Genomic DNA, 23,358 nt, shown 5'->3' on the forward strand with positions numbered 1-23,358 from the left:
TCAGAAATATCTCTCCATTAGGTATTTTAAGATCACTGTGTTTTAAAAATAAGTTATACTTACTTTCACATATATCTGAAATATAAATATTTACTATTCTTCTTAACTGCTACTGCAAGACAGGTCAGTTGAGGATTAAATTTTTGGTCTAAAGATCACAGAAGGATGCTTACATTACAAGCCACAAAGCATTCAGGAGGGGGGGGAAAATCTCACATAGTTCAAAGCTATCAGTCACTGAGGAAGATATGACACAGAATCTGCACTTGCACACATAGACACAAGAAGGAGAAGGAGAAGGAGAAGAGGAGGGAGGAGGGGGGAGGGGAAGGAGGAGGAGGAGGAGGAGGAGGAGGAGGAAGAGGAAAAATTCTTGGTCAAGTGCCAAAAATAAAATCTCAAAGTTTCCATTAATACAGACCAGGACTTCAAAAATTAGCAAATCCACACTTTTAAAATACAAATATTAAAATCCCCCAAAATGGCAGGATTGAAAAACTATTCTTGTTGGGTAATTGACATCATACTTACATACTGTCACTTTTTTTTTCCAGATAACAAAGAAAAGTATATTTTACAAAAGAATATAATGACAAGCTCATTTTCTCCTATTAATGGTTGAAGAAAGAAATTGTCTTATTTCAGAGATTAAGTCCATTAAAAAGTTGCCTTTGGAAAAAAGTTTATTAAAGACAAACTATGAGTAATGGGATAAGTAAAAAACTCCTATCCAGGGCAAAATGTTCTAAAAACTCAAAAAATATCAATCCTACATATAAAAAGAGCACCGCAGAACTCTGTTTTGCTGTGCTGTATGAAATTATTTTACCAAACCTGACACCTAGAAAACCATCATTCTAACAACCACTATCCCCTTAAAAAATAAATAACCAGGGAGCTTTCAAGTATCTTGATTCTGCCTAAGCTGCTCGGCCTCTTTATTTTTACCTTCCTCTTTCCCGTACAGGCTCTAGGCAGGACCCAGCTGTGCTGTGCCAATCTGGGTCACTCAACCAGAGGATCAATGGGCGACAGCCGCCGTGTCCACTTTTAGAAGAGCACGCATGCCTGGGGAGTGTGCAGGCACGGAGCCGAGCATTCCCCTGCCCCAGAGTGTCCAGCGAACAACAGCTGCCTGGTTTTGCTATTTCTAGGCTCCAGACTCTGAAAAACACATCCTTACCTGAGGAATATGAAGTGCAATGGGGAAAACAAATCAGATTCTGATACTGCATACTTTCATTTCCAACATTTTTTAAGAGCTGCTACTTTATAATTCAGCAAAAAGGTCCATATATTGGGAAGAAAGGAGAGTTGACATACCCAGATGGACCTTTCTCTATTTTTTCCAGCTTTATTGGGGTATAACTGACAACATTGTAAGATATTTAAAATGTAAATTGTGGTGATTTGATATATATATTGTGAAAAGATTCCTTCCAGTTAATTAACACATCCATCTAGCACCTCACTGCTTGTGTGTGTGTGAAACAGAAGACATTTAAGTTCTGCTCTCTCAGCAAATTTCAGTTAGACAGTAGTGTTATCAATCACAGTCACCATGCTTTACATTAGATCCTCGGACTCTGTTCATCTTATAACTGAAAGTTTGCACCCTTTTACCAACTTCTGCCTGTTTTCCCCCACCCCAGCCCCAGACAAACACATTTCTACTCTTTCTTTAAATTAGGCTTTTTTTCTTATTCCTCATGTAAGTGATACGTACTGTATTTGTCTGGCTTATTTCACTTAGCATAATGCCCTCAAGATCCACCCATGTTCTTGCAAAGGGTAGCATTTCCTTCCTTTCCATGGCTGAATATTATTCCACTAGAGGCCCATTGCACGAAGAGATTCGTGCAATAGGCCTTCCTTCCCTTGGCTTCCAGCACCGGTTTTCCTCCGGTACCCAGGACCCAGGCCTTCACTCCGGCCGGAGTCTGCCGTCTTGGTCTTCACTGCAGACTCCGGAGTCTGCAGTCTTCGTCTTTGCTGTGGCCGGAGTGCTGGTCCTGTAGATCCCTTCGTCCCCCGCCCTCCCTCTCATAGCAGGGGTCCTGCCCTGCCTGGCCACTCCGCACCTGGGGCAGCTAGGCAGCTGCCATATTTGTCCTTCTAATTTGCATATTCTCTCCTGATTGGCTGATGGGCATAGCAGAGTGATGGGCAATTTGCATGTTTCTCTTTTATTAGTGTAGACTAGAGGCCTGGTGCATGAAATTCGTGCACGGGGGGAGGGTGTCCCTCAGCCCAGCCTGCACCCTCTCCAATCTGGGACCCCTCGAGGGATGTCCGACTGCCCGTTTAGGCCCGATCCAGATAGGATCGGGCCTAAACGGGCAGTCGGACATCCCTCTCACAATCCAGGACTGCTGGCTCCCAACTGCTCGCCTGCCTGCCTTCCTGATTGCCCCTAACCGCTTCTGCCTGCCAGCCTGATGGATGCCTAACTGCTCCCCTGCCAGCCTGTTTGCCCCTAACTGCCCTCCCCTGCAGGCCTGGTCACCCCTAACTGCCCTCCCCTACAGGCCTGGTAACCCCCAACTGCCCTTCCCTGCAGGCCCGGTCACCCCCAACTTCCCTCCTCTCCCAGTCTGGTCACCCCTAACTACCCTCCCCTGCAGGCTTGATCGCCTGCAACTGCCCTCCCTTGCAGGCCTGGTCCCTCCCAACTGCCCTCCCCTGCTGGCTTGATTGCCCACAACTGCCCTCCCTTGCAGGCCTGGTCCCTTCCAACTGCCCTCCCCTACTGGCCATCTTGTTGTGGCCATCTTGTGTCCACATTGGGGCAGGATCTTTGACCACATGGGGGCAGCCATCTTGTGTGTTGGAGTGATGGTCAATCTGCATATTACTCTTTTATTAGATAGGATGGAGGTCTGGTGCACGAGTGGGGCCAGCTGGTTTGCCCTGAAGGGTGTCCTGGGTCAGGGTGGGGGTTCCCTTGGGGCGTGGGGCGGCCTGGGTGAGGGGCCTGTGGTGGTTTGCAGGCCGGCCATGCCCCCTGGCCACCCAAGCAGAGGCCCTAGGATCTGAGATTTATTTATCTTCTACAATTGAAACTTTGTAGCCTAGAGTGGAACCAAGCCTTCTGCTCCCTCCGTGGCAGCAGCCATTTCTGTTGGGATTTATTTATCTTCTATAATTGAAACTTTGTAGCCTTAAGCGGAGGCCAAAGCAGGCCAGGGTGTGCGGAAAGCTTGGCTTCCTCCATTGCCGGGGGCAACCCTAGCCTCCTGCTCTCTCTAGCTCTGTGGCTGCTGCCATTTCTGTTGGGATTTATTTATCTTCTATAATTGAAACTTTGTAGCCTTGAGTGGAGGCCTGGGCCCGCCAGGGTGTGTGGAAAGCTTGGCTTCCTCCATTGCCAGGGAAACCCAAGCCTCCCTCCTGCTCTCTGTGGCCACAGCCATCTTGGTTGGGTTTATTTGCATATTCGCTCCTGATTGGCTGGTGGGCGTGGATTGTGGGTGTGGTGGAGGTATGGTCAATTTGCATATTACTCTTTTATTATATAGGATTAGTGTAGATTGTATCACATCTTCTTTACCCATTCATCCGTTGACAGACACTTAGGTTGTTTCTATGTCTTGGCTGCAATGAACATGGGAGTGTAGATATCTCTTTGAGATCCTGTCTTCCTTTCTTTGGATAAATACTCAGAAGTGGAATCACTGGGTCATAAGACAGTTCCATTTTTAATTTTTTGAGGAAACTTCCATACTGTTTTCCACAGCGGCTGCACCAACTCACATTACCACCAACAGTGCACAAGGGCTCCCTTTTCTCCACATCTTCACCAGCATCTGTCTCTTGTCTTTTTAGTGACAGCCCTTCTAACAGTGTGCTTCCCTGATGATTAAAAGTGTTTCGTACTTTTTCATGTACCTGTTGGCTATTTCTATGTTTTCTTTGGGAAAATGTCTATTCAGTTCCTCTGCCCATTCTTTAATCAGATTGTTTGGTACTTTGCTATTGAGTTAGATGTTACATTATTTTAAAATTAACACTTCAAAGTTAACCTGATTCATTCAATCACATTTTTACATTTAGAAACCAATAGAACTACCAAAACCAGCAGAACCAATTATTAGATATGGGGTTGGATACTTGACATTCAATGACACATCTAAAACTGGCCCTTTTCTAATATTATAATAACAGGAAAAAAAACAATCTACTAACACCTTTTTGACCAATATCAGATTATAATTCCATGTTCAACTACAAGAATTAGCCATTGTTCTGAGTTTCTATTTTAATTATTTCCTTGTTTTTCTCTATATACACTGAGTGGCCAGATTATTATGCCCGGTGCATGAATTCGTGCATGGGTGGGGTCCAGCCAGCCTGGCCAGGGGGAGGGGACATGAGCAGTTGGCCGGCCTGCCTGCTGGTCGAACTCCTGGTCGAGAGGACAATTTGCATATTAGCCTTTTATTATATAGGATATACACTGAGTGGCCAGATTGTTATGCATTCAGAGATCATAACAATCTGGCCACTCAGTGTATATAGTCTTACCACCCATGTGTGCATTTCTATATATTATCACATTTTAATTAAAAATTGTTAACATATGTTGGTGGCTTCCTCAGCATCCACTTCCCCCAGATTTTCCTTTAGAGAATTCAGCACTTCTCTGATGGATAGAAGCCAGAATCTTTGTTAGGGATGGACCAGAGTAGACCCTAACTGGCTTAAGCTAGTCAATTTTCTGTTCTCCCGTGGATCATGAATGAGGGATGGGTCCCCTTTCTCTGCCCAGAGAATGTAAAGAGAATATGAAGACCAAAATTGTTCTTGCCAGGATAGCCATCAAGGGGAAAAGCCTGGACTTTCTGGGGTGAGGTAGGACAGGTGTGGATATACAACATAATGCCTGACATAAAGCCACGTAATGCACAGCACAGTTGAAAGGCTGAGAAAATCCGGGTCCTTACAGATATCACTGAGCTGCTGAGTCAGCCTTGTCTGAAGGAGGAGCTACCTCCAGACTGTCAATGAACCAATAAGCCATCTTTTTCCTTCTAAAGCCAGTTTGAGTGGATTTTTCTTGGTTAAAATCATCAATTACTAAACCACTCACAAAAAAATTTTGAATGAAAAAATTATTACACACACACTAAAACCAAATGGATAAAAAGAAATGTTTAACACATCATACAATTTACAACTCTTAATGGAAGTTAAAAGTCAGTAGCTGATCATGTCAGAGCAGCCCAAGTCCCCGTATGCATGAGAATGTGGGGTTGAAGAGATGCCTGGAGCCTCCTCTGGAGAAGAACTCTCTCCTTTCCAGGGGGCAGTAACTATTCAGCAGTATATCGGGTTAAGAGATTCATTTGGGGGGTTTCTTTATAAACACTGAAAACATGTCAAAAACCAACACTGATTCCAGCATCCTTAGGTTACCTTCAACCCCATCCCCCAACTCTTCACTCTCACTCAGCCTCACCAATACCCTTCCAGGACGCCCTTGGTGGAGAGCCTGTATCATGCCCATGGATAGCATGGCGGTTCCTAGCACAGGTAAAGGAGCCAGACTGCCTGCATTCGAACATTAGCTCCACCATCTAATGACTAGGCGACTTTAGCCATTTACTTATCTCTCTGCAAAATGGGAATACTAAGAGTTGTACCTAGCTCACAGGATGGCTGAGAAGTTGAAAGTTTAAAACAGGGCCAGCCAAGCTATAAACACTCGTAAATTTTTGTCATGCTCTCTGGTAATTTAAGGGAGTTTAGAGAAAATCTGATCACTGTCTTCCAAGAGAGAGCCAGGCCATAGCCCCAGGCGAGAGCCAGCCTCGGACCCCTACCTTCTCCATCAGGCTAAGCAGCCCTCACACTGCCCACTCCAGCTTCATTCCGCACCTCCCTCGACCTGACTCCCAGAGCTCCCACCTTACCGGGCTTCTCTGACTCTTTCTTTAGAGTCTTCACAGAGCCGGCAGCCTCCACCTTGAACGCCATTTCCTGCTCCTTTTTGTCTGGCCAGTTCCTGCTCATCCTTTGGGTCTCAGCTTAAACAGCACTTTCTCAGAGAGGCCTGCAGAAGGCCCCCCAGACCAGTGGTCGGCAAACTGCGGCGTGGCTCGTGAGCCGTGGTTTGCCGCTCTGTTGACTAATGAGTTTGCCAACCACTGCCCTAGACCAAAGGAGGTCCTGGCCCCCTCCATATTCCACACAACCCGCTCCTCCCTTTCTGAACCAGGGTCTGTGCTTTTGGTGGAATGTAACCCCACCAGGGTAGGAGCCACATTTGTCTCATATTCTACTGAGTTCCTAGCAAGTATTCAATAAGTATATGATGAACGAATGAATAATGCCCCAAGCTGAGGCAGATTGCCAATACACATACACTGGTGCAGGAAGGCCACAATGAATATCAACAGCCTAGAAATCAGTGACCCGCAAGTCTCAGTTTCCTCTTGCCCAACTCACCTGCCAAGGGTTCTCACCCATAACAAACAACTCCCACAGTTTCCTTTGGGAGAAGACTGATGCTTTAATAGTACCGATGCACAAAATCCCAAAGGAAAATGCTTTGGGGGTAGCGGTGGGAGAGTTCAATACTCCACCATCTCTCCAAAGGCAGTAGGAGCTTCTTCTAGAAATGCCTAAGGTCTTCTGAGAGTAGATAGGAAATGTGAAGCCCCTTCAAAAAGTTCCCTTATGACCCAAGGCCCCAGACTCCAGCCTCAGGAATCTTCAAGCTGTTGTTTTATGCATCTGTGTGTATGAGCGTGTGATTGAGAAATAGTAACTCTGTACAAAACATGAATCTCCAAGTATATGAACTATAAAACCACATGCACATTCCTTGAAAGGAATGAATAATGTCCCCAAGTAAGACAAATAACCAAAATAAACTCATATTTTGTAAAATCACACACTAAAAAATAAGGGGGCTATAGAAAAAACAGAGGTGGGTCAGAAAGCTCAAATCCCATTCAAGTTTGTAACCAGAACACTAACAAAAACAATAAGAACACTGAAAACTACCAGCACAGATTAAAAAGACCTTCTCCCTTTCCAATTACAGAATATGGGACTTTTACCAAAAAGGTGGGATGGCAGAAAGGGGGCAGGATGAAAAGTGTACAAGGAAAGACTGAGGCTGCTGCATTATGGGAAAAAGAGAAAAATGCAGAAAGATCTGGGACAAATAGACCTTGTAATAAGCACAAAGTCAATGGAGCCCAGGACAAGAGCAAGGAATGGTCACCTCCCTGGTTCACCTGTACAAGCCTACTTTGCTTTCAACTACTGCTATTTGGTGATGCAAAATATATTTTTTTCAATCATAGTTTACATAATAGTACTAGTGGCCTGGTGCACGAATTCATGCACATTGAAAGAAAATTAAGTAGAAGAAATATTTAAATATCGCTATTTGCCCTTTCTCTATAATAGAAGTATCAACCAAATTCACGATCGACAGTGACAGATGGGAACACACACATGCAATTGGCGCCAGTGAGAGCTTTATACATAGAGATAAACTTGCTTAATTAGACCTGCTTTCTGATTTAGCTAAACTTTTTCCAGCCCAGTGAAGCACCCCAACTTCTCTTCCAGGTAATTGTCAGCAACATAGCAGTAAATATCAACATGAAGCAGATTATTATTATAGATCACGCAGGGAGAACAAAGGGTAAAATATTTAACTGCAGCAGTGTTTGACTATACTCTATGCAGTGACAAAATCTGAAGTCATTTTCAAAGTCCACCATTTCTTACTTCTGTGCAGTCAGATCAAGTTTCTAAGCTTTCTAAATCTCCATTTTCTGGCTAATGAAAAGAACACAGGATTCTACCGAGTCTCCTATCTACCTACTCCAGGACTTCTGTGAGGATCAAATGAGATGAGGCACAGGAAAACACTTCACAGGCATTTGGTTAAAGTGTAAAATGTTTCCACCTGGCTATAAAGCAAGTCATGTTCCTGGGTTGAAGAAACTCCAAGGAGGCTAGTCGCTAGGGAGAGGAAGCCGAGCATTGCTACGTGACATCATTACCCTGTGCCCACAGCCACTGTTTCCAGGCTGGGCTGGGCTGGGGGCTGCATTTTGCACCATGGGGTCTCGGCAGGCAGCGTTGGCTGCAATTTGATGAGCTGTCACTCCGGGGTGGTGGCGGGGCCTGTGTCCCACTTGGGGGAAGCCGAGTGTTGCTTTGTGGGCATCAGGCCTGCAGTGCCATTTCTCTATAAATGGTCAGTGCGTGTCACAGCAGCTCCTGTGTTGAGTGTCTGCCCCCGGTGGTCAGTGCACATCACAGCGACTGGTTGGACGGTTGGACACTTAGCATATTAGCCTTTTATATACATATACATATTAGTTTGAAGTGTACAACATAGTAATTAGACATTATATATTTTATGAAGTGAGGTAATGCAAAATACTAAGGTGCTAAGAAAAATCTCACCTAAACCATGCAACTCATGTTGTACAAAGCATCATTCCCTATTTTCCAATTGCATATGCAATAATTTACACCTCAAAAAAATAATTACAGCAGAGACAACTATATTTGCTCAGAATACCAGGGGCTTATGCCAGGTGAGAGCAGAGCTGCAGCCAGGAGGTACCACATGGGAAAGCCAAGAGAAGGAACAGGGTGAGGGGCACATCAGATGAGAATCCTGACCAGTCTGCCTGCCAGTCTTAACATGAGGGAAACGTAATGGAACAGTGGGCAACAGATATCTGTTACACGAGGGCTAAGCAGATGACAAATATAGAGCACCTATCACAATGTCTGGCAGGAAGACACACTACCTACACATGCTTTTCTTACCCCTGTTAATAATAATTTCAGTTCTGATCTCAATATCTAGGACTATGGGAACATGGGTCTCAATAAAAAGGAAAGAGCTTGGTGAAGAGAAAGGGAGTAAACATAGTTCCACACATTGGCTATGGTCATTCTCCTATTATGCTTTTCAGCATAGTCGTAACCACTCTCCTGCCTAAGTTTATCTTTCTCAAAACACTGAAAGGGCTCCAGTTTCAGAGAATGTGTTCAGGAGCCATAGAGATGAACTGTCTCTAAGCACTGACAGTACCACGCACAAAAAAAGATGCTCAATAAATAGCTGTGAAAGGAAAGAGGAGGGGCAGGGGATAGGTCATCTGCTTGGTTAGATAGGGTAGGTAGGACTTTTGCTTTTACTTCTAGAGCACAGCAGTCACCAGATGAAGTTCAAACTCTGGAACAAGATTGCCTGGGTTCAAATCCCAGTTCTGCCATTTATTGGCTATAGTAACTTCAAGGAAATCAATGAGCATTTCTGTGCTCCAGTTTTCCCATCTGTAAAATGGGGCTTATCTGAGAAGCACCTTATGTGCCAGGCACTGTACCAGGTGATTGATTGATAGATGATAGATAGATAGATGATAGATAGATATTATTGCATGATATATATATGACATCTCTCTCTCTCTCTCTCTATATATATATATATAGTCATTAACTCAAACAGTCACCTAGACCAGCATGGACACATGAGAAGTACTCACAGGTGTGTTAGCTAATGTTATTTTTATTTGGCACTGAACTAGCGACTTCATTGTTTTACATTATCACATTCTGTCAATTCTTATACTATGATGAGTCAGGCTCCCACTTGTCACCACCCCTCCTTTATGACATCTTGCAAAGTTCCTGAGGAAGCAGGCGGCAACCACATCTGTTGGTTGATGACAACATTCAGCTCCACAAGCTCCTTTTTTAATTTTCCGTGATAAAGGAAGAAGGGATGCTATTTCTCAGTGTTTCCAGGGGGTCATGACCATTTACCAATACTAGCTACTAGTCATTAGTTTTGGTGGGGTATTGTCCTTTTAAAAATACCTAATAAGAACTCATGTCAATAACCACTATTTTAAAAAAACAAACACAAAAAAAAAACACTCCTCAGTGCTTTTTCTTTTTAGATATCCTGTAATTGGAAGTACTCTGATCTTTCACTGACAGTAAGAAATGGAAATTACCTGAACTCCTATGGCAGGTGAGAAAGATGGGGCTGACTGCTTTGAGGTGAGGGCAGAAAGAGAAGGTGAGAGTCCCAGGGCCAATGCCGAGGGCATGTTTATTTAAAAAAAGCAAAGGTGTTTGCTCTCCAACCCTACAGACAGGAACTCCAAGTGCAGGGAGCCCTACACCAATCCAACCTGAGGGGAAGGTTGGCCTCCTAAATAATTCCTTCAACTGATATCACCCAAGAGCCAACAGTGGAATCACTTTCCAAGTGTCCAATCACTGACTGTCTCCAGGCAACTACTGGGTACACTGCTTTTTTTAATCACTCTTAAAAAAAATAAAAACACTTTGCTTCCTGTGCGGGCAGCAACAGTCTATTTTCTCTGCCACAGCGGAGTCCAAGTGCCAATCAGGCAATTATAGCTGGGCACAGGCTTACCGAAAAATCTCTCGGGCAGTGGGTAATGTGGCTGTGGGGCCCTACCAGGGAGCAGAGGGAATAAACCAAGGAGGGGGTGGGATGATGACTAAGAACCAGTCCTCGGCCACAAGAGCTCTGGGGTTTATCAAAGGAGGTAGATCCTACACAACTATATATTCGTCACCGTGAAAAATGACAACTTTTCTGAGTTTAATACTGAATGGCAGGTATGCACAGAGCAGGAAGGATTACTGGGCCTAGCTAGGAAGCAAGGAGTCCGCCCCTGAGGCAGTCAGATTTAAGTGCTGTCTTGAAAGGATCTGTCCCTGGAAAGTAAAGAAGGGGCACTCCAGGGTGTCCCTATGCTGCCATCCTGACTCCTGAGGAGCAGAACCCAGCCTATGACCTGGGGACACTGCAGCCTCCCCTGCATTCACAATTGGCCATGTTGCTGAAATTCTGAGCAATAAAATGGAAGCAGAAGTGCCAGAATTTTCTAGAAGTCATCTTATAAGGGAAGGATGCACTCTTCAAGTTCCATTGCTCCATCCTGCTTCCTGGAAAGGTGATGTGACGATGAACCTCCAGCAGCCATGTTGGACCATGAGGCAGTGGGATCGAGAGATGATGGGTTTGAGTGTTGAAAGAATCATAGACCTCCAGAAGTTGCAGCTTATGGGGCTCCCAAGTGGCACGTGAATTTATTAATTTATACAGCCCCTTCTTTAGAGGAATTTGGGGGCCAGATCCCTAATCTGTGGGCCCCACCCAGTCTCACCTGAAATTGCTCTAGTCACTCAGTGAAAAGCCGGCAGGTTTCCTATAGCTCTTCAGAATGGAGTACAGCCGTTACAGCCCCTATATTTTATAAGAATTTTAATCTCGAGTTCCAGGCTCAAATATAAATCCCAGGTCCTCTCTGCCATTTCTCCTAGAAGAGATTTTATTTATCTGAGTCTTGGTCCTAAGAGGTGCAGTGGGTCATCATGCAAACCCTGTTCTGAGTGGCTGCAAGAACATTCGAGAACTTCTGACTCAGCTCCCTTCCCTGCTTCCTACCCTCCCACACACACCTTCAACACACCTGCAGAACTTCAAGACCTTTTCTACTTTTTTTCAAAGCATAACCACAATAAAATCAAGTGTTGCGTGCACGAAAGCGCTTACCTCAATAAACTAGCATCCATCTTATTCCCCTGCCCAGCACTCTTTAATATTATTTTCACTGAGTCCTATCTGCCAGAAGTACTTTTCTCTTAAAGTAACCCCCCTCCATTTTTGTCTTCATGGTACTTATCCCAATTTGTAACTATGCATTTATCATTTAGCTCCCCGACTACACTGTACCTTTCAGGTGGGTGGGCATTGTGTCTATTTTGTTCACCATCTAACCCTGCCTGGCACATTGTTGGAACTGAGTAAAAACTTCTCAGGAAATGAATTTTTAAATTTGTTTAAAACACTTTCACATATGAATGTTCATTTACACCATTAATACTTATGTTTAGTGTTTACACATATATGAGCTAACCAATGAGTGATAGCCAAGCGTCCCACAGAATAATTTTCATATTCTAAACCATTTGACTAAACCTATCCTAGCCTCCATTAGGATAAAATAATTGTTTGAATATCATTTTTTAAATGTCTCTTGGGGAGGAAAAGAGAGCTGTGTCTCATCACAATAAATGTAACTTTAATTCCTCACCTGGTAAAAATAAGGCTGAGGAATTTTTAAATAATAGTATTGGGCCATAGAAATAAAAAAGCTACAAGCCCTTCTGCTCTTGACCTTTATTTTGAAAAAACACACAAGTGCAGGTCTATTCTTACATGGCCTCCTAATAGGCTATTTAGGGAGAGATGGGTGGGGTATGGCCCTGAGGCTGACCAGGAGGCCAGCTGCCTTCTACAGTAGCTACACCAGAGTAATTATCCCAGGCAAAATGCAGAGCCCTAGACACATGAGCCTTCTCAACCCGACCAATATTTAACTCTTACGGTCCCAGGAAAGACGTAAGATACAGTTTTGCTGTTAGCATAAGTTTAGTGGAAAAGGTGTCAGCCAAGGTATTCCTTAAGTACATGTTCTATGACTATGTCGCCTCATTTTTTCCCCTTAGGCCAAACCTAACTCCCTGAGATCTGATGGCCATCCCATCAGTGCTGGCTGCATGCAGACATCTCTCTGGGAGTGTTGTTTTCAGTGCCGGAAACATGGAATTTTACCACCACGGAACTGGACTCCATGACATCATTCTTCCTTGCAGAGAGAGATTTACCATCTCCTCGTGTCCAGGCAGAAGTCCTTCCATTACTCTGTCATTCTTTTTCTTTTTATAAAGAACTATTTTTTTCCTGTACCATTCAGTAACCTTCTAGTTTAGGCTATTTTTATATTTCTCAATCACTTAAAAACAACATTCTATTCTCTTTTCCTCTCATGTAATCACACTGAAGTCATCCTTTTTCCCGCCCTAATCTCCCACCCCAAAAAAATTATATCTAATACCTTTCTTTTGCTTTAAATATCACACACACACACACACACACACACACACACACACACACACCCTGAGAAACAAATGAGGGAAAATATTATAAAATTGTATTGTACATTTTTCTAAATCACAGAACAGTGAACTGGGCTTAAAAAGAAAAATCTAGTTCCAAGATGAGAGTAGGTTAGCCAAAAATCGACTAGTGTTAAGTGAGTCAGTCCTCAATCATGAAAATGAAGGCCAAAGGGGATCCCCAGGCAGGTGCTGGGCATGGAGGCCACGGGGGGATAGGCTACCAAGGAGACAGAACTGAACCTCACATCACCCAGCTTGGCCCCGGAGGATGACTGGTTAGCCAGAGACGGGTAAGATTCCTCAGGGAAGGAACAACCTAAGACAGGCACAGTCGCAGAGGGGCCATCAGGAGAGAACTTGGGGGTCAACAGAGGTGGGGCACAGACCCTCACCCCCCTAACCTTGCAGGGGCCTGAACCCTCACTCCGTCCGAGGGATGTCTCCTGCCCCCATGGCTGCTTTGCTTCCCACGCCCAGCTCAGATCGGGACACAGGTGACAGACAGAGACTTGACCCAGCTCAGATTGGGACCCAGGTAACAGACAGAGACTTGGCCGACAGCAGCTGCCCTATATCTAAATCCAGCCTAGCACCAGTAATGCTCAGGGCCTACTCAAGAATGCAAATAATCCTTTCCACTAATATTTACAGGGTAAACTAAGATTGTTGGTAGAGTATTAAATTTGACAGTAAAATAATAATCAAGTTTTCAGATTAATTTAAATAGGCTAATTGAAATAAGTGAATATTCAAGAAAATTTAATTGTACTGGACAAAAAGCTGTTCCTAAAGTAGTAACTAAAATTTCTATTGGTAGTTCATCTCATGGTAAAATTCCTGAACATGCGAAGAACCTAAAGCAGTCATATTTTTGTGCAAAAAATTAAAATTTAAAGTTATCAAGACTGCATTATAAAATTTACAAAAGCCTCCATTAATAAAAAAAAAAGGGGGGGGATAGTAGGGTAATATCATGTAAGGAAAAATATCCTATAAGTAAATTACATCTAGAAAATTTTTACTTTACAAAATTAATTTTCATTTGTAATGCTAACAGCAAGACACCCATGAAAAACACACAAGGTGTCTAAATAAGACAAAGGAAAATTGTTTGGGCAAAAATAAAAAGGATCCCAAATCAATTATATAGAAAAGATTCCTTTATTAACTTTTGGTCGAGAATATGTTTGTATGTTTTCAGAAAACAACTCCAACACCATGTGGATTCCTGCAACAGAGAGGAATTGACAGGACTGCTCCAACCACGAAGACAAGAGGAGAAACAGTCCAGAGATGGAAGACGCTGACGACGCCTTGCCACGCTAGCAGTCAGCAGCTGCACTCGCAGCAGGTTGCCTAGGACCAAACCAGAGAGGGTCGGACCTGCATTGCCACCATGTGCCCACCATCCAGATATCATTGCTGACATGTACACATAAGGAACTGTTTGACATTGAAACGGGGACTCAGAAGTATTAGACATTGAAATTGGGACTCAAACATTTTTCGTTATTATATGTTTATTTCTAGTCTGCAGAGGCAAGAATTTTTAAAGGAAAGAAATGGGGAAAAAATAGATACAGAGGCAAAGAAGCATTGAACAGACTGTCAAACTACAGCGGGAGGCAGGGAGGTTGGGGGGGGGGGGGTGCTGTAAGAGATCAACTGAAGGACTTGTATGCATGCATATAAGCATAACCAATGGATACAAGACACTGGGGTGGGGGCAGGTAAAGGCATGTACTGGGGGGTAGGGGAGGGCGGGGGGAGGTCAATGGGGAAAAAAAGGAGACATATGTACTACTATTTGTAATACTTTAAACAATAAAAAAAAAAAAAGGTAAAAAAAAAAAAAAGAAAGAAAAGAAAATGAAGGCCAAAATGATTAGGGTCAGACTGGAATGGAGGTGATAGGGATGCCGACAACAAGCCAAGATTCCCAGAAGTCCTTGAGCTGCTTTGTTCAGCCCCTTCAGTTCTTCGAGATGGGACCTGGAGACCTATGGGAGAGCCTGCCAATCTCCTCTCTTGAAAGGACCTGCCTCTTGGCTGAACTCAACAACAGAACTGTTCCCAGGTGAGATCTTGTCCAGATGGGAGAACTCTCAGGTAAAGATGACGGAACTGTGGTAAAGGCATCAGACAGATGTGCCAGCAACACTTAAACACATCTGCACTGAGAAGAGATATCCCTTCACACCCATATTTGCAGAACAAAACAGACCATACAGGTATTGGGTCTTTACTCAAACTCTCTGGGGGATGTAAAATACAGAATAAAGTACCTTCTCCAATCGGAAATGTTAAAAGCACACATGAACTATGCACTTATTCATCCCCATATGGCTTTGGAGATAAGCCTATATATAACAAGAGGGCCATGGTCCCTAATATCATAAACATAAAATACTCTAGAATATCTATCCTCTAAAGAAATCCTATGATAATGAATCCACAAACTTAAAAAAAAAATTAAAAAACTAGTTACTTACCTACTGGCTATTTGGTCTAATAAAACTTCAGTAAAGTGATTGAGGGTTGTGGCAATAACAACAGAAGACAAAACCAGATTCTAGCAACCCTGAACTACAGATAACCCCAATGCCCAGTAGGTCTGCCTGAGCAATGTGGGGTCGGAAGGCAACATGCAAAGCTGAAGAGCCTGATTCCTCTTGTCTGAGGGCCTGGGTAGTAGCATCACCCCCTTGGTTTCAAGCTCCCCACCCAATGCTAAACTGAAGTGATCTGTCCAAGCGAAGAGAGCTCCTCGGTGCTGCAGCTGAAAGAGACAAACTCTCAGAAATCTTTTAGGGAACTACAGCGTCTTAAATCCACACCCTGCCTCCACATATGGGTGGGCACCTCTGCACAGTGACAGGATCTGAAAGCTCAGTCCTTATGGGAATTTTTGCACACGGTCCTACATATAGGGAGCAGTATCAGGATCAGAGACCAAGGACTGAAAGTCTGCCTGGGTTCAAATCCCAACTCTAACAAGTTCTTCCTAACTAGATGACCCTGGACAGTCTCCTAAAAAGCCCGCTTTCCTCAACTATAAATTTTGGATATCTGGATACATCTACTTGCAGAAGTTAAGAAAGGATGCTTTAAATTAAAGTCCTAGTTCTACCACTTACATGTGACTTTGGGCAAGACACTCAATTGCTCAGAGCCTCAATTTTCTCATCTATAGATGGGGATAAATAATAGTACTTATTTATAAGGGATTAATGCAGTGTCTGGCACATAATAAGCACTCACTACATATCAGATTTTCACTTGAAACCTACATAATCTTATTAACCAATGTCACCCCAAAAATTTAATTTAAAAACACATTATCAGCTTTTATGCATGATCATTCACTTCATTATCATCATCTTGTCACACCTAACTATGACACTTCTAAGTTTTAGAATGGCCCGAAGCAAAAAGAGAAGCTGGCAGGCCAGTTTCCAGGAGCTGCCTGGTCCCACCCTGCACTGACTGCCACCCATGGAATCACAGCCAGATGTCTGCATCATGGCTCCATTGTCATCCATCCGCAAAGAGCAGGGGGCAGAGAGATGCAGTTGCTGGGAACACATGCCCCACCCTACCCCTTCCTGGTGGCCAGAGCTCAGTCTGGCCATTTGGAGCTCACTTGATGCAAACTCGGTTTCCAGGGAGATGGTGGAGCAGAAAGTGCCAGCTCCACCTCCCATTCCACTTCCTCTTTCCCCAAATCTGTGGGGCCTCACAGTTCTCCTACCACGTGACAGCATTGTGTCATAGCAGGCCTTGTATACCAACAAGCTAGACTATTTAAATGTCACTGTTGAGAGAGATGCTGCCTGCTCTAATTTACATATCAATTTAGACCACTACTCCTTTCTTGATCTAGCCAGAAAAAGTTCTCCTTCTTCTTCCTCAGCTCTCGGTGCAGAGCTGGAGAACCATATGCAAAGTTACATTTCTGTTGCAGTATAAAGATGTGAGTCATCAAGTTCCTAAAGAGATGGAGAACTGGAATGATTGTATAACTTATGGTATACGTTCACTCATCGTTACATCGTCAGTGTCATATGTTGCTGGCCACTAAATGCCAGATTCTCTCAAAGGCTTCTCATAAATTCTCCCTACTGCCAAACAATACAACATGTTTTTTGTCTTGGAGAGCTCAGATACCCCTGGTGCTTTTAATCTTTATAATCAGGTCCCAGTTGAATAAGAAAACAATTCTATGTGGGCAGGGGAAATGAGCCAAAATGATGAACTGCAACTAGTTCCCACTCGTGTGAAATATGGATTAGGTCACAAATAAGATGATATTCATCATCAAGCCCCACAAGAATGCTATGATTAAAGTTAAAGGAGTCCAGAAACTTCGCAAGTTGAGAACTAAGACTAAGTTTGGTTGAAATTTCCAACCCCTCCCTAAAGACTCGGCAACCTGTTCCCAATCACAACCGAGGCCAAGTTGAAGGGACATCTGTTTCTAAGTGTTTGGCACCACAGAGAACTACAGATCAGAGACGAATATTGTTGTAGGTGAGAGGGGGGGCCAAGAAAATTAGAATCATCTACCTGCTCACAACTCCTGTAACTCAATAAATACCATCAGGGAAAAAGAAAAAAAAAAAAGGAAGAAAGAAAGGAAAATAAATAGGGGAATTATTCTTTGTCCTGTAGGAGTTGAGACTTTGGTGAACAAAACACTGTGCATTTGAGATGATTTAATATTGTATTGTCTGCAAGAGGAGAGACAGTGAACACTCTGCTTAAAATTTGATAACAAAGGTCTGGCTGGTGTTGCTCAGTGATTGAGTGTGGACCCAAGAACCAGGAGGTCACTGAATCGATTCCTGGTCAGGGAACATGCCCAGGTTGCAGACTTGATCCCCAGTTGGGGGGTATGTGGGGGGTGGGGGGAGGCAGCCAATTGATGTTTCTCTCTCTCTGCTCCTATGTTTCTATCTCTCGGCCCCTCTCCCTTCCTCTCTCTAAAATCAATAAAAATGTTAAAGAAAAGTTTGGTAACAAAGGCTATGCATTAAACTTAAATATTCAACATACTATCAAGGCACCATTTTCAAAGCCTTCAAGTACTACCAGGATCATTTTATGAGTATATATTACAGGTTTTTCCTTAATGCAAGTTAGAGTAACACATTGCCTCTACTGAATTTCTAGTCCAGGCATCCAGAGTTAACAAGGTAAAGATAATAGAATGAGATCAGTAGATAATTGAATTACATTTTTTACACTAGGAATTTAGGGTTCTGAAATTTCTCTTTCGAAATCAGTTCCGGTTTTTATTAACAACAATAGCAGTAATAACAATGAGACTCGTGGTGATGGTAGTAGTACTAGTAATAAAAATGGTAGTAGGAAGAATAATAACAGTAGTAATATTAATGGTAAAAATAATACTAACCATTACTTATGCAGTACTTCCTAAGTACTAGGTACTATTCAAGCATTTTAAATATAGTATTAATTTATTTAATCCTCATATCACTCCTATGAGATAGGTAAGCTATTATTAGTATTCCTATTTTAACAGGTGCTTTCAACAATATCTCTTTGTTATTTCTGTTAACAACTAGAGCTAGTTTTTAAAGAAAATATTTAGAACTAAAAAGAGAGGAAACACGGCCTGCCCAAGGTCACACAGATAGAAGGCAACAGACCCAGCATTCAAACCCAGGCTGTCCAGTCCCAAAGTCCAACCTCCCCGCTGCACTGTACTCCCTGCCCCTCTGCTTAGAAAGACCTTCTAGAAGAGAAACGTGGGAGGAAGTGAGGCCTCTGACTGCTGGTAGTCAGAGTTAATACTTGAAGTTTGCTGTTTCCTTTAGGAGTCTCCCCAAACCCACATTAGGACACCCAGCCTGCCAAAACCGGTTTGGCTCTGTGGATAGAGCATCGGCCTGCGGACTGAAAGGTCCCAGGTTCGATTACGGTCAAGGGCATGTAACTTGGTTGTGGGCACATCCTCAGTAGGAGGTGTGCAGGAGGCAGCTGATCGATGTTTCTCTCTCATCGATGTTTCTAACTCTCTATCCCTCTTCCTTCCTCTCTGTAAAAAATCAATAAAATATTTAAAAAAAAAAAAAAGACACCCAGCCTGCTCCTATAAAGGCACTGGGAGCAGTTACCGAGCTGTTCCCACATGGTCTGTAACCTCCATTACGGCTTTCACCTTTGCCAGCTAAGGCAGCAGCTGGGGGGTGGAGGGTGTAAGAGGGTGAGGTGTAAGCAAGGTTCCCAGGCCACCATTTCCTGCCCAGTAACACAGCCCTCAAATAGCCAAGGCTGCAGGCCGAGAAATTCCTCACTCACAAGTTATCTCCGGAGTTTGTTCCTGGACTCAAGAAAGACTAAGGACCGAGGGGCGGGGAGACAAGTGGCAAAGTTTGTTTATTAACCTGATGCACTCAAGGGAACATTTTTCTGAAATGGTGAAATTCTTGACTACTCAAAAGAAAAAAAAAAAAAGCCTGTGGGAAATTTAATCACCGACTGAACAAAAGTGAAAAACAAAGCCCTGCCAATGAGGATGTTGCCAAAGACAATGGGGCCCCTCAAGGAGATGCAATTGTCTCCAGATAACAATCCCCCGGGAATGCAGCTCGCGCTAAGTACTACATTATTGCTGTATTAGCCCAGGAATCTTTGTTCACCCGGCAACTGCCCGCAGAACCATCTGTTACTGCTCCTGGGGTAACCCTGTTTGCAGACGCAGCATCTACATTTCAAGAACCTTGGGGAAGGGATGGGGGAGGTCTCTTTCTCTCTCTCTTCCTAGAGCAAATACCTTTTTATACAGCCTGGGAGGCGAAGCTCTCCTTTCCCTGAAACCGGACTCCTCAATTGAAAGGAGATAGGCTGCTTCAATAATGCACACGCAGAGAAGAGCGCCTGGCCCCTTTCCTAAAGCTGCACATGCCCCATTCCCGTTTTCACATTCTCCAGTGGCAAAGTATCAAGAATAATGCCAAACTGTCTCCAGGGCCTGAGGGGATTCTACTTTCTTAAGGAAGCCCTTCTTCTTCTTCTTCTTCTTCTTTTTCTTCTTCTTCTTCTTCTTCTTCACCCATAGAACCAGGACAAAAGCTGAGATTCTGTATTGCATACTATTTAGCTTGAAATATACCACCACTTAAAACGAGACTGTGATCTTTTGGGCTGAAAGAGATGTTTTAGATCTTGATCCAGGTGGGGGCTACAGTAGTATAGACATGTCAAAATTCATGGGGGTGTGCACTTAAGATGTGTGCACCTTCCTGTATGTAACTCATGCCACAATACATGTTTTAAAGCAGTGTGTCAATGTCCCTCGCAATTAAGGAAACTGGGAATAAACCACGTACCTTCCGGAATTGTAAGACTGCTCTGCTCTTATATCCGCCCCTCACTACCATCCACATCCAAAATCTCTCCTGAAAATGTTCAAGTTCAAGAACATGAAAAATACAGCTCTGCAACTTTGAACTAAGCCAGTGACGGCAAATATCTCTTGTGTGTTCTGTGAGCCAAGTATGCAGCACAGAGAAAGCACCTGTCACACCCCAAGCCATTCCAGCCGCGTATCAAACATAAAAAGCCAAGGTCTTTTTCTCATCTGGGCATGAGCTATCAGATTATGAGGGACGTGATTGGGGCTTTTAGCAAGAGAGCCTGGGATTTATTCTTCTGTCTATTTAACCCTATTTTTACATGGACGTTTCTAAACTCTGCCTAACACTCTTGCTTACATGAAGCAGGTTTAAGGTGCAGGCCTTTGGTGGAGCATTTGAGCAGCATTGAGAGAGTGTGGTTTCTGCAGGCCGATCAGCAGGTTTAAATCTGTACCGTGGTAGCTCTGTTACCCCAGCAGGATCTTGAGATCCGCGGAGCTACGGGGAGGGGGGTGAGGTGGGCAGTCCCTCAGTGACAGGCTGGGCACTAACAGGCTTCACCATTGCTGGGTCATGACTTAGCGGGGCATTTCTTCCTTTGAACTACCAGCCAAGGAGGGTGCCTGTCCCTGAGGAAACGAGGGTCAAATTCGCTTACTGCTAAGAAAAGCTGGCCAGAGAAACAGGCTTATTGCGCGGATCACTGGGGGGTCACCTTTACCCCCTCGCGCCCTCCACGCGTCCTGACCCCGTCTCCCGCCCCAAACACGTCATTGCGAGAGCGCAGGGCCACCAAGCTGCATTCACAGATAGACATCGCGAATCAGGATCATCCCGGCGAGCGGCTCCTGGACTGAGCCGAGAGCTCCAGTGATTTCCCTGGCCTGCCACCGAGTCATTTAAGAAGTGAAATATGCAGCGGGGCGTACAGGCACCTGGGAGCCTGCCCCCTCTGGGGTGGAGTGGGGGCTGCCAATAGGTGGGCAACGTCTATGCGGCTGGCGCGCTCGCTGGTGGGTCCTGCAGGTTCCCCAGCCCACTGCACTGTGCCAGTCTCACGCCTGACCCGGCGCCAGGAACACCCAGAGGCTCCGGTGTGTGCACTTCCGTGGAGACACTGCCAACTCCGCTCCGGAAAGGCAGGGAGGGGGGCCAAAAGGCGGAAGGTAGGACGGGAAGGACCCCCCGAAATGCGGCATCCTCAAGGACTCCGGGGACTCGCTCTTCCTGCGCCTTTGCGGTGCTCCTGCTCACATTGTGCTTCCCTAGCAGCGCCTGGAAGCTGCGGGAGCCGAGATTTGCGCACGGCTGGCGGCTGGCCGGCAGGAGGGATGGAGACGCAGGGAACCGCTTCCTGCCCCCCACACGCACAGCTAGACCGCAGTGTCCCCCATGTGCGCCCACCCTCGCCCCGAGACGCCAGTGCCAAAGTGCCAGGGGAATCGCAGCTCGCCCGAGGCCCTGGCGGGCGAACCGAAGCCGCGGGCAGAAGAAAGCGCGGTGGGGAGGCGAGGCTGGACACGTCGTCCGTGCGGGGTGGGGGGGGGTGGCTCCTGGAGCCCCTGCCAGGCCGACCACCCGCCGAGGGCACCTACCTCGATCCACTTCTGCGCCTCGGAGAAGGCGGGCTCGGGGGGCGGCTCAGGCTGCAGGGGCTGAAGAGCTTCCAGACCGAGAGCGGGACAAGCCATTTGCGAAGCCCCGCGTCCACTCGAGAGCGCTGGGCCGCCGGGATGAGGACGGCAGCCGCCGCCGTCGCCGCAGGAGCGTGCTCCCCGCCCCTTCCCGCCGCTGCTCGCTCTCCCCTCCCCGCCCGCCCCTCCCCTCCCCTGCGGGTGCTGGTCCGTGTGGAGAGCTGCGCTGGCTGCTGAGGACCGGGCAGCTGTTCCAGCGTGGTGCAGGTCCAGGCGGGAGCGAGCGGAGACGCCGGAGTCCCCTCTGCTCCCCACCTCCTCTGGCCGCTCCGCCCCCGCCGGGGGGGGGGGGGGTGAAGAGGGGCGGGGATGTCAGCTACCTACTAAAAATAACCGACTGGGAGCGTTGGGTGTCTCCCTCTCTGCCCACAATGGGACCAGGAGAGGGACTGGGCTAGCCGCCCCGCAAGTCCCCGCGTGCGCGCGCCAAGGGCGGAGGGGTGAGGAGTGGGACCAGCAGCACCTGGGAGACGCTCACTTCCCGGGGAGCTGGTGCTGCAGCAGCGAGGCAGGAGGTCCGGTGGGCAGTGCCCTAGCCGCACCTGCTGTCCCCCCTCCTGTAGAAGTGGGGGCAGGAGGAGCAGCCCTCAGCCCCGGCACCAGGGAGTGTTCGCTCACCTGATCGTGTTTTAAGAAAGACGACCCTTAGAAGCCTTTTTCTCTCTAGGCAAGCTACGTGTGTCCCAGTCTGTTAGTTCATTCAAACCATGTGTATTTGTGCGCCATGTAGTTGCTGAGGACCCAGACATGAAAAGAAAACTCGAAGTCCTAGCCTTCAACATAATTACATTCTAAAGGGAATGGGGAAGGGGGGGCGCAGACAATAAGTATGTAAAAGAATAGAAGGCAACTGCGGAGTGTAGTCTATATTAAGAAGAGAGAAGAGGAGAAGACACTATGACCTGGGAAGAGAGAGTGCTGGCTAACTTCCTTTACCTCTCCAGCCTCTACCTGGGAGGCTGACCAGTGTGTCTAGGTTCCACTAACAGGAGGGAGGCAGGAAGAAGATCAGGGGGTGGAGCAGAGGAAAGGGGGTGTTTATGCTGCCTCTCATTGCAGAAGTCAGAAGACTGGCCTCACCATCCAGCTAAAAGCTGCGTGCAGCTCTCCCTGTCTCATCTTATCACACCCACATCCCTGGGCCTGGCCGTGGTCAAGGCTTCCCCGTCCCATTCTGGTTTCCTCACGCTACCCACTTCCTCCTAATGGGCTCTTAATACATTCTTCTGAGCTGCCCCTATTTGAGCATGACTGCTGTTTTGCACGAGAGCCCAGCTAATGACCAAGGAAGGTTT

At 45.6% G+C, this 23,358-nt stretch overlaps 1 protein-coding gene across 8 annotated transcripts in view; it reads right to left on the minus strand.

The window, feature by feature from the left end:
• LIMCH1 (LIM and calponin homology domains 1) overlaps window positions 1-22,334 on the minus strand; it is a gene marked incomplete at its 5' end in the record, with an annotated part of 329,460 nt that extends 307,126 nt beyond the window's left edge. For 4 of the 8 annotated variants that reach the window (XM_080656359.1, XM_080656356.1, XM_080656358.1 and 1 more), the window contains one exon: window positions 21,965-22,334. In XM_080656359.1, coding sequence (XP_080512485.1) covers window positions 21,965-22,060 — 96 coding nt within the window. The remainder of the gene's footprint in view (window positions 1-21,964) is intronic. The other 4 variants (XM_080656360.1, XM_080656357.1, XM_080656354.1 and 1 more) reach the window with 1 other exon arrangement.
• Window positions 22,335-23,358: the final 1,024 nt, after the last annotated feature.

This window comes from Plecotus auritus, assembly GCF_963455305.1.
Source record: "Plecotus auritus genome assembly, chromosome: 1".
Lineage (NCBI taxonomy): Eukaryota > Metazoa > Chordata > Mammalia > Chiroptera > Vespertilionidae > Plecotus > Plecotus auritus.